The sequence below is a fragment of the Papaver somniferum genome, chromosome 11 (genome assembly GCF_003573695.1).
Source record: "Papaver somniferum cultivar HN1 chromosome 11, ASM357369v1, whole genome shotgun sequence".
Taxonomy (NCBI): Eukaryota; Viridiplantae; Streptophyta; class Magnoliopsida; order Ranunculales; family Papaveraceae; genus Papaver; species Papaver somniferum.
Genome location: NC_039368.1, coordinates 14,451,364 through 14,464,098, shown reverse-complemented (window position 1 = coordinate 14,464,098; position 12,735 = coordinate 14,451,364). Strand labels below are relative to the sequence as shown.

Here is a 12,735-nt window from a genome sequence, read left to right as displayed (position 1 = left end):
AACGCAAGTAAGTTTGGCCGAACGATCTTCTCTAGAACTAGTCATTTCTTCCCCTATTCCGTCATGGGGACTCAGTGCGATTACTGGCGCGGATGCTGTCAAGAGTAGAGCTGCGCATGGGTCGGTTTTGGCCTCACCCACCACCCAACCCACTGATGGCGGGTAACAGAAGTTGTGACCCGCAACCGACCCAACATCACAATGGGTCAGTTTTCACCCGACCTACATTACGGCGGGTTTGGTCGGGTGGTGGTGGGTTACCCACCATAAAATAAAATGACATTAAATTATAAAGTTGATGCAAAGTTGCAAACTTCAAAGTTGATAAAGCTAACAATAAAAAGGAACAGAGTTCAATTGTTCAAAGCTCAAAAGATAAAAGAGTGCATTACTATTGAGTAATGTAGATGTGATATTCTCTAGTCATGAAAGCAACTTGCTCTTTATTCAAACCAGTGAAAGTAAACATCCCAATTTGTTTAATAATGTGACTCCAATCACCCGGTGTACCTGCTTACCAATAATCAACAATAACACATCACACACTAAACTTCTTGAGAACTTGAACTGATATTTACTATCAGAATTTTACATAGACCACAGAAAGATTAATGGACACTGCGCTTGAGATACATAGACGTCTCTGTTGGAAGCTTTTTAGGTGAACAGAGAGAAGGTGAGACGTTGTTGGGTTTTTTGATGAACAAATTACTGCTTTACCTCTTGCACGTAATGCATCGAATAGTTGCTGACGCATACTTATAATTCTGTCAGCCATAGCTTTCAGCTCTAGAGTCCACTCATTGTACAAGTCTCTGTAAAAGCATCATGTTAGCATATGATTCAGTTGACAGCCAAAGCAATAGTACGAGTACTGATGTATAAATGAATTGCATATACAGACTCTGAATCCATTTTATATTTTTTTCAATATTTATAGATTTGTGAGCTATGTTACGAATTAGTTGTTCCTGCAGCAGGACTTATATCACATGGTTCCATAGTCAGTCTAGTCTAGCCTTCAGAAAAAAAGAAGAAAGAAACGCTCTAATTCTAAACTAACAAATAACATTGTATTATTAACTTCTATGCCTTAAGAGTCTTCAAAGCTGCTGGGTACGTTTATTACCTATCTTTCAGGACCGTAGCCACAATAGATGGGCCATGCACGGGAGGATTTGAATACATAGGCCTGATAACAAGTTTCAGCTGACTTTCAACTCTGCTAGCCACATCCAATGATTTGAAAACCTACAACCACACAAGTTTCAAAGGTTCTCATATAAATAGGAAGCTTTGTAAATTCAATAATAATGGTACTATTTCACGAGTTAAAAAGTTCTCCAGACAGATTTTATGATTCCATGTCAATGTTGTGTGAGACTGAACTCTTGGAAATGGATGTAACAATTGGTTTCAAGGTTTTTGAAATAAATGGCGAACGTTGCCACAATAAATGTACCAACACTTGATCACCTTACAGATCCAATATATAAATAAATACATAAAACACAATGCGATAGAGAAAAAAAATCATGAAAATGAAAGAAAAAACGAAATAATCTATGCACCCTGTTGCAGAATACTTCTTCTTCCCGGACCTATCCAAAATCGACTTAAAATGCCAGCGTATTTGGTAAGATACTAACACCATACTCAATTGAATATTTGCAACAATTGAAAGTACTAACATCATACTGAATTGAACACCATACTCATGACTTAGTTCAAATACCAAATAAATTAACTAGGTTGTACTAAAGAACTGAGATTGATTTAAAATTTAAAATAAAACTACTGGTTCTGAACATAAATGAGTAATTCCAAATACTTATTGTTGCAGCTTAGAAGAATAACACCTCTAAAAACACATAAACATTAACAACGAGGTCCACAGTAAGACTTCTCCCTGATATTATCATTTATACAAACAAGTTGTATTCGTCTCATCTAACTATCTCAATGAATCAGTAAAATAAGCAAAACCAATTTGGGTTTCTCAATAACCCAAATTTTGGTTTCTCAATAACCAATTTGGGTTTCTCAAGAATCCTTTGAATCTACTGATTAAACTCTTAATTACTGAGTTCTAACATCATACCAATTCATTCCAAACTGAAATTAAAAAACAACACCCTAAACAGATAAACCCTAAATTGAAAATTACAAGAAATCACATCATCAAAAAATTACAAGTTTACACGGTTCCTAATCTTACCTTCCGTTATTGGTTTGCTTCTGGTGATGCCGATGATCCACAAAGCGAATCTGAGACTGAGCGAAGAAAAAAGAATGGAGTTGGAGTGATGGAGTCTGTCTGAGAAGGAGAGAAGACAGAAGAGGCCGCGAAAGAGAAGGGTTCGTGAAAATGCGATTAGGTTAGGCCTTTTATTTCATCTCAACGGTTGCGATTTATTCTAGGTTAGAATTAGATAATCTAAGGGTCAGGAATAGTTTTGGGCGGGTGGGTGGGTCGGTTCAGGTGACGGAAGTTTCTACCCGCAACCGACCCAAGATAGGTGGGTTCTGGCGTGCCTCACCCATAGTCGACCCATGCCTAGGTGGGTTGAATCGGGTGCGGGTATTTTTGGTCGGGTACGGGTAGGGTCGGCGAGTTGGGTCGGGTATGTGCAGCCCTAGTCAAGAGATGTGAGTGGGGCAATTGGCTATTCAAACGCTTTGCAAAGAATTTGGAAGCTGCCATCGAAACTGACGATACCAAGATTCAAACGGTTACACAACACCCGAACTCGTTTCAAACTGGAGATATGGTGGTCAAAGTGAACTCGTTTCAAGTTGGGAAGATGACGGTAAAGATAGCTGTTCGGACCGATTCACCAAAGGAAAAAGAAGACGAGCCATATCTGGTGGCAGACGTCCTTTTGGGAGGTTACTGCAAGCTCATCAACACAGACAAGCTGGGAGGTGTGATAGTTCACTCGCGATGGCCCAAGATTTTCAATCCCTAAAATGCTGTACTACCCTCTTCCAACACTCTCCCTTTAGTATTTCTTCAGCAATTTCTCCTCCCGCTTGATATCTGTATTTTCCTAAGATGAATGCACCGTTTGTATTCTTCTTTAGGGTTTCGTTTTTATTCAAAAGGCATTCATTTCTTTCCGAATGATTTTTCCAAATATCAGAAAAATATACCAAACAAATCCCAAATCATTGAGAAGCCATTAACCATCCAATCACAGCCAGAAACACCAACCCATTCTAAGGGAAGGCTTGGGTCTTTCAAAAAAAAAGAAGAAGAGAAGTTTTATTCGAAAACAGACACCGTAAGCAGGATGCTAATTGAAGAAACCCTAACTTCGCCGCGAATACAAGTAAGGTAAAAAAAAAAGGTCTGCAAAACATCAGGACAACTAAGCGACGAATAGAAACAATGAAGAATAAGAAGCTAGTCATAGAAAGCTAATGTGTGAATTTCCAATGCCTCGGTCAAAGCTTTTTATCAAACACTTTCCCCACAAATCTTTCGGGCAGCAAAGGTTCCATCCGGAAGCCACATCAGCAATGGCAGCCTCAACATCCCACCCGGAATTCGTCTCAGCAGCAACATCATTCGTCTTTTTACCGACATCCTCCTCAGCAACCAACCCAGCATATGCCATCACGACTTCTCCAATGCCATCGACAACAGTTTCGCCGTCTTCTCCAAAAGTTGTTTCAGTTTCATCAACCGCAACATCATCATCTTCCTCGGAAGTCTTCTCAGCGACCTTTCGAGGAGAATTTCCCGATTCATCAGAATCAAGGGTTATGACACCGTCCTGGACAGGGGTGATGAGTGCCAAATATTGTATATATTTATCCCTTTTTGTTGGCAATTTAACTCATCTTTTATGCATTAATTCTACATTTTATCCCATATTCTGTATTTTCATTGTTTTCAAGAATAAATATTTTTATTAATTAATTTTGCACTTTTAGGTAATAAATAAAGTTCGGATGAGTCGCGGAGCGAAAAGAGCAGAAAAGTAGTGAAAAGCCGGGAGAAATTACGCAAGGAAACCGCGAAGAATGGTGCGCACAACCTCATTTTCTACACACAAAAGCGCCTCCGTTCTCAGCCATCAGATCAGTTCTCAGAAGCATCCGACGGTCGCTCCTTCATAGAGCATCAAAATCTGATGTCTCTGCCGAGCACCACAGCGCTGAAATTCCAAGCCTTCAGATTAGATGGTAGTTGAATCCAACGGTCGCTCCTTTGCTGTTCATCAAAGTTTGATATCTCCGACTAACACTACAACACCTAACTCCATCTGGCATCGTTGATTTTGTTGTATCATATAATCCAACGGTCTCTCATCGCTTGCCTCCGCATCACCGTCCGATCTACCAACCATCTTCGCATCTCGCAGCTCAGAGTCACAGAACATCAAACCTAGATACACCCGCCTCACACCCTAGTGACCGAGCACCATCCACCTAACCAAACAACCCCTTCTCCTAACCAGTCGAGCCTCTCCTCCATCTTCTCCACAGCAGAGAACCACCGTACACCACCACCTTCTCCACCTCTGCCACCAACTCACTGCCACCACCACACCTCCACCATCATCACCCTATCACCCAACAACCAAAACCCATCTCACCCCTAGCCCTCTAGTTCCCTATTTTCTCATTTTTTCACGCTTCTCTTCCTGAAACCCTAGGCGTGAAAAAATTGATAAATTAGGTAACCTAGAGTTGCAATTAGAGCATGGGAATGGAGTAGGAGCAATTACAAAGCATGGGTCGACGATTTCAAGGACCAATTTCACAGAAATTAGGTAAACCTAATTCAACTGATTTTTGGGGAAGAACCCTAATTTTGTATTTAGGGAAATTGTGTTGTGGACTATATATATGGGTGTGGGTATGATGTAAAAAACTATGTTGGGATTAGCCTACATCCAGGACTCTCATGTCCTGTTAAATGTTAAATTTTAATTTGCAAATTCAGCTTCAGTTCACATGATTAATTTCAGTTCAGTTGTTAATTTCATTTTATGTTAATGCCCATGTTCTGTTAATGCTGTTGTCTCTTGTTAATTTGTATGCTCCTGTTATGTTATGTTATGTTATGTTATGTTGTCTCCTGTTAGCTCAGTTCAGTGTGTGATTGTAAGTGCTTAAATGTCATAGGGCTGATAATATCTACTTGAATGAATGCATCTGTGATCAGTTGTGCTGTAAGAAGACAACTGATTCTAGGGGTGAAAGAATGATGGTAGCTAAGAATTCAGTGTGATACATGTTCAGTTAGTTCTGTTAAATGGAGTAAACCTTGCTGCATAGTGTTAATTGAGTAGTGGGAAGATACTAGTGCTCACTAGTGACAATGAGCAAGCTAGCTCTCTCCCCACTCTAAAAGAGTGCCTTAGTTTAGCTCCATGTTAGCTTAACCTTCTTCCCCTGCCTTAGGCTAGTTGCCTTTGTGTCATTTCACTTTGCTTTTGTTTTGTTTTTGCTGTTTAGTTTTTCTTTCATTGCTCTGCATTGTTTGTTTCCCCTGCTGTTACTCCTTCTCTGTTACTTGTGCTACATTGCCTTCTCATCTTGTACATTCTGCTGCACTTGCCTTTGTTGCTGTTGCTTTCTCTGCTGCACTGTTACTGCACTGCTGTGCAGTCTTGCCAGGTTGCTGCTGCCACTACCAAGCTGCTGCCACTTCCATTTCTCTGCTGCAGCTGCTGTTGCTTTGGCTCTGCAGTTGCTGTTGCTGTTTCCTTTCTCCTGCTGCTGCCTTTCTGCTAGGCCTGCTACCTGTTGCTGCTTCCTTTCTCCTGCAGCTGCCCTTCTGTTGTGCAGTCCTGTTAGCTCCTGCTGCCTGCCAAAGCCAGCTGAGCCCAATCTGGTTCACTGTCAAGCCCAAAGCTCAACTCAAACTGAAGCCCTATTCAGCCAACCTGTGGGCTTAACCAAAGCCCATTTGTTTAAAACCAAAGCCCAAATTCATTAAGGCCCAATCCAATTCAGGCTTAATCAAAAGCCTAATTTTAAGGCCAAAGCCCATTTGCACTTCAAAGACCAACTGAGCCCAAGCTCAGTTCATTTTATTGTTATCAAACCCATTAAGCCCAATTGAAGCCAAAAGGCTTCAAAGCCCAACAACAATGTAGGAACCCAAATAGCTAAAACACTTCCAAAACACACCCGATCTCTGTGGATCGACCCGTACTTGCACGAGTTACAACCGACGACCGTGCACTTGCGGTATTACTGTAGGCCCCCGTTTTTATCACGCTTAATTTCTATACCCTTTTCCAGGCCTGCCAAGTTTTTGGCGCCGTTGCCGGGGATTGGTGCTGTGTTTTATCTGTGTTTTTATTAGCTAATTTTTGCATTTCATTTCATAGCATTTGCATCTGCTTCACTTCATTTGCTGTTGGACCTGCTGTTCTGAACCTGTTTTTCTTCTGCTGGGACGCCACCAAGGAAAAGAACCAAAACCCAACTGGGTTTTTGCAACAATATCAGAGCAGCTGGGCTGTGCTACAAAGGTAAGCCTAAACCCATTCAATTGAGAGAACCCAACCTGTGGGCTTCCAAATTTTTTAATTGTGGGCTTGTAATAATTAACCCAATTTTTTTGGGCTTTTTATCTTTTTTTTTTCTGTTGGGTTTGTAATAATTTATTTGTGGGCTTGTTTGTTTAATTTGTGGGCTTGTTTAAATTCTTTCATTGGACTTGTATTTTGGACTCTGGGTTTAAACCCAGCTGAGCTTATAACTGATTGTGGACTTGTATTCCACTCAAAAGTGGACCTCGAAACCAAAGTTTTAAAACAAACGTCGGGCCTTAACCAACTGGGCCAAATTAAATTTTCAAAATTAAAACTTAGTGTTTCGTGGGCCGCTTCCTTCCATTCCATTAGAGGACAAACAGTGGGCGTGCTCCCATTTCATAAACCAAATTTTATTTTCTTTATTTTCTTAAAAAAAAAAAAAAAAAAAAAAAAAAAAAAATTTCCCATCTTAAACCAAATTTTATTTTGCTCCCATTTTAAAACCAAATTTTCTACTTTGCTCCCATTTTAAACCAAATTTTCAAATGTCTCCCACCAAAACCAAATTTTTCCCAAAATCCAAACCCTTTAAAACCAAATAGTGGGCTTTGTCATTTCAAAATGGACCAACCTCGTGCTCTCCATGAATACATGTATCCATCAATACAAATTCCATTATCATGTATTGTCTTACCTCAAACCAATAACCCTTTTAAAATAAATGCAAACATGATACAAATACTTCCTATATTTCGAGGGTTCGATTCTGAGAACCCCTATACTCATGTAAGAGAGTTTGAACAAATTTGTCGGACTATGCAACCTGATCATGTCCGAAGACTCTCTGAAATTGCGTTTGTTTACATTTTCTTTAAAGAAAGGGCCAAAACATGGTTTTACGGTTTGAGACCACAATCAATCACCACTTGGGAACACTCACTAATCAATTTTTCCAAAATTTTTCCACACCATAGGACCATCGCTATTCGTCAAAATATCAATTGTTTTGTCCAATTGGATGAGGAAACTGTTTTTCACTATTTTGAACGTTTTAATGATTTGTTGAGTGAATGTCCGCACCATGGAATTGAGAAGTGGAGACTTGTCGTCATCCTCTATGAGGGACTAGACTTTAAATCTCGAACCATGGTTGAATCTATGTGTAATGGTGAGTTTATTGATAAATCTGTGGATGATGCATGGAATTTTTTAGCCGAGATTGCAGAAAAACCCATCAATGGGAATCCGTTAGGGAAACAGGAACAACACCACATGATATGAGTCACCCTCATGAATTAGAGTTTTATTCTTGTAATAGCTCCGACCTTAGGATTGAAAATTATCCTAGATTGCAAAATGCCTATCATGATGATGATGATGATTATGATGTTATGTTAGAAGAACATGTCTATACTGAAAATGTTATGGAACCTTTGGGTTCAAATACATTAGGCTTCTCTGCCCCGACCTTAATGCATGATATTTCTTCTAGTATTCCATGTGATGTTTCCCCTGATGTGCCGATACACGAAATAAATCTGTTGATGTTGATAATTCTGATTGTAATCTTGCCAATTGATTGATGATTGTGAGCATGATGTGACATGTGTAGATGAGTTAGAAGATTTTGATTTGATTGATAATGATATGCCTATTCTTCTACCTAAGTCACAATCTGATGGCCTTCCACCCAACCTAGATTTGGTTTGTACCCATATTGTCAAACCAATTTTCTGAAAATTCCTAATCTAGGATTGGAACTGTGTGCTTCCCAAGTCCTCTTGGACTATTTTGCTTCAAAATATAACACTTTTAAAGAGCCACAGTTGGAAATTGCATGTTTGCCCATCCCGAAAACAGTCCATTATGAGTTAGACCTTTTGAATCCTGAACCCTTAAAATTGTTAGATTTTGTGCTTAAAAGTAAACCTGTTGAACAATTTAGGTTTAGGGGTAATTCATTCGGTTTTTCACTCTCATTCCCATTTAAGTCCAATTTTAGTGTTTTGAAACTTTCTCTGTCTCTACACTTTGTCTTTTGGGTTGATCCTCAACTCTTTAGATTGTTAGTGTATGGTGAATTTTTTGTATATAATCCAGTAGATAAAATTTTAAAAACCCTTTTGTTCCTTTTGTATATATTTTGCTAATCCAATATGATCTCGGCTGAAATATGTTGGATTTTTGCCTTGAATAACGGAGTTTTAATTCTGCTTTCGCCGAAATCGGGTATTCTCTCTCCTTTTACTCTACTCAGCATGTCCCTTTCCATATGTTGCATTTTAATTCTTTCCATATTTTGAAACATTGAGGACAATGTTTAGTTTAGGTTTGGGGGTATAGAGTAGATACCATGATAATATGCCATAATTGAAAACGAACTCCTTCTTCTTTTTGAAAAAATTGAAAAATTCCAAAAAAAAATTGAAAAATCAAAATTCAAAAAAATTAAAAAAAAAAAATCATAAAAAATGGAGCTCATTTACCTTGAAATGTTGACTCTTGTGCAAATATGTATTTTTATTAGGAGTCTTAGTCTAGATATTTAGGCACCCTGATTCTAGCACAATTCACATAGTGATAAGAAATTTGCACGCGCACGATCTACCAATACATGTATGGCCTCGATCTTCAAGGTGTTTGATAGGAAGTTACGATTGCCAATCACTTTAGAATACTGAACGAAACTTGACTAGCTTGTTCTTTGGTTGGTTGGGATAGAAGGTGGAGGTTACATTAAGAAAACAACCATCGAATTTAACTGGGTGCATCAAAAAGGGCTACCTCTTGCAAAGTGTCATGTAATCTTTTGTTTCTTTTTTTATGTATCAAAAGTGTTTCCTTGTAAAAAAAAAAAAAAAAAAACAGAAAAATCAAAAAAAAAAAAACAAGTATTTATCAATTCCATCATCTCTTGTTCCAAAAATAAAAAGAGAATTGTCAATGTAAATAAGAGTCATGTAAATAGTCATCTTTGTGTTTTTTTGTAAGCAAGGAGGGTGTATGCCATTGATGTACAACGCGAGTAATTGTGAAATACCTCCAACTCATTCACAATTCTCGTAAAGTCCGGACAGCTAGCTAGATTTCGACCTCAGTTCTTAGCCTGAGAAACTATCTCTTGGTGATTAGTAGTCATAACTTCAGATCTTTCTTTACACATGTGTAGATACACTTTACACTCTTATCACATGTCTTTTTTTGTTATCAGTGCTAGGATTGTGCCTTCGATAGCTAGATTGACATCTCCATTTTGCTGTGAGCTTAAACTGTTTTGCACATGTCACGTTTGATGGAATCTGAGCTTATATTTTGTCCTTAGGTTTTGTAGGCACACCTCTGGTAAACCTTCACGAGACTTCAACTCGTCCACTAGGGACACTTAGTGGTTTAAAAGGCTTAGTGCATACGCTAAATGCATTCGAGAGACCAGCGACAGTGGTATAGTTAGGATTTCCTTAGTTTTGTTTTACTTGAGGACAAGTAAAATTCAGGTTTGGGGGTATTTGATGAGTGCCAAATATTGTATATATTTATCCCTTTTTGTTGGCATTTAACTCATCTTTTGCATTAATTCTACATTTTATCCCATATTCTGTATTTTCATTGTTTTCAAGAATAAATATTTTTATTAATTAATTTTGCATTTTTAGGTAATAAATAAAGTTCGGATGAGTCGCGGAGCGAAAAAGCAGAAAAGTAGTGAAAAGCCGGGAGAAATTACGCAAGGAAGCCGCGAAGAATGGTGCGCACAACCTCATTTTCTACACACAAAGCCCTCCGTTCTCAGCCATCAGATCAGTTCTCAGAAGCATCCGACGGTCGCTCCTTCATAGAGCATCAAAATCTGAAGTCTCTGCCGAGCACCACAGCGCTGAAATTCCAAGCCTTCAGATTAGATGGTAGTTGAATCCAACGGTCGATCCCTTGCTGTGCATCGAAGTTTGATATCTCCGCCTTACACTACAGCACCTAACTCCATCTTGAGCCGTCAGTTTCGTTGTATTTTGCATCCAACGGTCGCTCCTGTCTCAATTTCTCCGTTAGATCCGTTTCAGAAGTTATCATCCTACGCCTTTCATCACCGAACATCAAGGTTCGATGATCCCGCTCAACACTCAAACACCTAAGCCTATATCCCACAAACCAAACAACCCCTAGCCAAAACCTAATCGAGCTCACCCCATCTCCTTCCCATTCCCTCTGCAGAAACCATGTCCGCCACCAGCTCCGCCTGCCTCTGCCTCAACCACCACCACGCATCCTCCAAAAGCCATCATGGCTACTTGTAATCATAACCCCATTACCCTACCTCTCTAGACACATATTCTATCGATTTCAACCCTTTTTCTTCACAGAAACCTAGGTTTGAAATTGGTAGAATAGGTGAAGTTGGAGAAGAAATCAGAGCATGGGTAGATGCAATTGGATCAACAGAAGCATGGGGGGAAGATTTAGAGTTGTTATCAGTGTATTAGGTAAGCCAATTTCACCCTTTTGTGAAACCCTAATTTCTGACATTTGGGTATTTTGGGGGAATTGTAACTGACTATAAATTGGGGTCATGGGTTGTGAAAATGGACATGCCTGGACTAGCCAGTGCACCACCAAGAGGACTGGGCTAGCCAGTTTCTCATATGTTTGCCCTGTTTTGTTTGAACTTCAATTCATATGTTGTTTTGTCTTAATTTCAGTTTTATTATGTGTTAGTTTCATTTGCTAGGGCTTAGAGGAAGCTCTTGATCATATGCTAGGATAGTAAATGTATATGTATTGTCTTGAAATGCTTTAACTGCCTTAGGATTAATGAAATGCCATTTGAGTTACTCACTTGTGATCAGCTGTGCTGTTAGAAGACAACTGATGCTAGGAGTGCAGCTAGGTCAGTGTGTGAGAATTTAATCCATTAGAGAGATTGCATCAAGCTCAGTTAGCTAGTTGAGCTAAATACTTGTGATCAGTTGTGCTGTTGAAAGACAGCTGATGCTAGGGGTCATTTAGCAAGGTTAGTTTCTCTATCCTTCTTTGTAACCTTTCATGAAAAAAACAAGACATACATTGCATCACAATTTCCTTAGCCTAGGGTCAGGTAGTGAAATCAAAAGCCTTAGTACCCTCCCTTGAACTCAGATAACTTTAGAAACTCCCCAAAGAGAACTGTAGCAAATCCTCCAAGTCCCTGTGGACAAACCCCTATTTACTATTACTTGCTTCAACTTCCCTGTATACTTGCAGGTTAGTTTGTAGGTTACTTTTCCCTACACACCAAGGGGAGCTACGTTGATTTTCCCCTAAAAGTTTCACAACATTGGTCTTCCGCCGTTTCAACTGAGAAGCAAACTGTCCCGCCCTAACAGTGGGCCGTGAAGAGGTTTTGTTACACCAAATCCTCCCAACGCACTGGGATGCTTCGCCGCCTTACTGTTCTTTCTCTAAAGGTATGTCCCACATGATTTCGCCAGCTTCACGAAACAGAGATTCAATTCTATTCAACGCCTCCCCATGAGAAGAAGACTGGTTTTCGTCGATTCCAAAGTTTCTCCCTGAAAAATTGGAGACATGTCTGTCATTGGAAGATCCCATTATGCGCTACAAAACCAGATAAAGAATAGAGGATAGACACGATTTCAGCACGATCTGTGCAAATGAAGGATTCAAGATCATCTCTTATAACCAGCAGAGCGATGAGGTCCCGAAAAGAAAAGCCTCCTACCAGCCGCGGATTGAGGCGTGATATCAGATTCTAATGAAACCGTTTTCTACTAGCGAACATAAGGGAATGCCTGGCCACGTGAGGTAAATTAGGGTTTGGTGAGAAAACGTGGAAGTACATGTTTAAGACACCCTTTCCCGCATTGTTACTTCTCTACCGCCAGCACCGAGACTTGAAAAAAAAAAAAAAACGGACAAGGTGACATGAAAAGAAGGAATAACGCCCCCTTTCTACAGGCATAACACTTGCGGGGTTTTGAACAAGGAAAGAACTTCCTATCTGAGTCACGTAAGGAAAAGAGACAACCATGCCCACAAAGACAAGCCACTACTGGGCCAAGCCGTCCGCGCATGCTTTGCCTCACCAAACCGTGTCATTCCTTGCACCACCGTCCGCTCCATGCTTGCCTCGCCAAACCGCGTCATGCCTTGCACCATCGAGCTGCACCATGACTTTCCGCGCCAACACCAATAAACTCGCCAAGCCGGCGTCACGATGTTCCTTAACCCAGCCAAGGTCATG

General features: G+C 39.9%; 1 protein-coding gene across 1 annotated transcript; it reads right to left on the bottom strand.

Annotated features, from left to right (window-relative positions):
- Positions 1 to 391: 391 nt before the first annotated feature.
- Positions 392 to 1,922, bottom strand: LOC113324159 (aspartate aminotransferase 1-like). The gene is made up of 4 exons (XM_026572487.1): positions 1,860 to 1,922; positions 1,130 to 1,251; positions 721 to 815; positions 392 to 510 (listed from the first exon to the last, which is right to left on the bottom strand). Exons 1-4 carry the CDS (start codon positions 1,920 to 1,922, stop codon positions 392 to 394), a joined length of 399 nt encoding a protein of 132 aa, XP_026428272.1.
- Positions 1,923 to 12,735: the final 10,813 nt, after the last annotated feature.

Coding starts and splice junctions, on each gene's coding strand:
- LOC113324159 (XM_026572487.1), bottom strand. CDS start 1,922: ATGATAATATCAGGGAGAAGTCTTACTGTGGACCTCGTTGTTAATGTT. Junction 1,252..1,859: donor ATGTTTATGTGTTTTTAGAG/GTGTTATTCTTC, acceptor GTGTGGTTGTAG/GTTTTCAAATCATTGGATGT. Junction 816..1,129: donor GCTACGGTCCTGAAAGATAG/GTAATAAACGTA, acceptor ATGCTTTTACAG/AGACTTGTACAATGAGTGGA.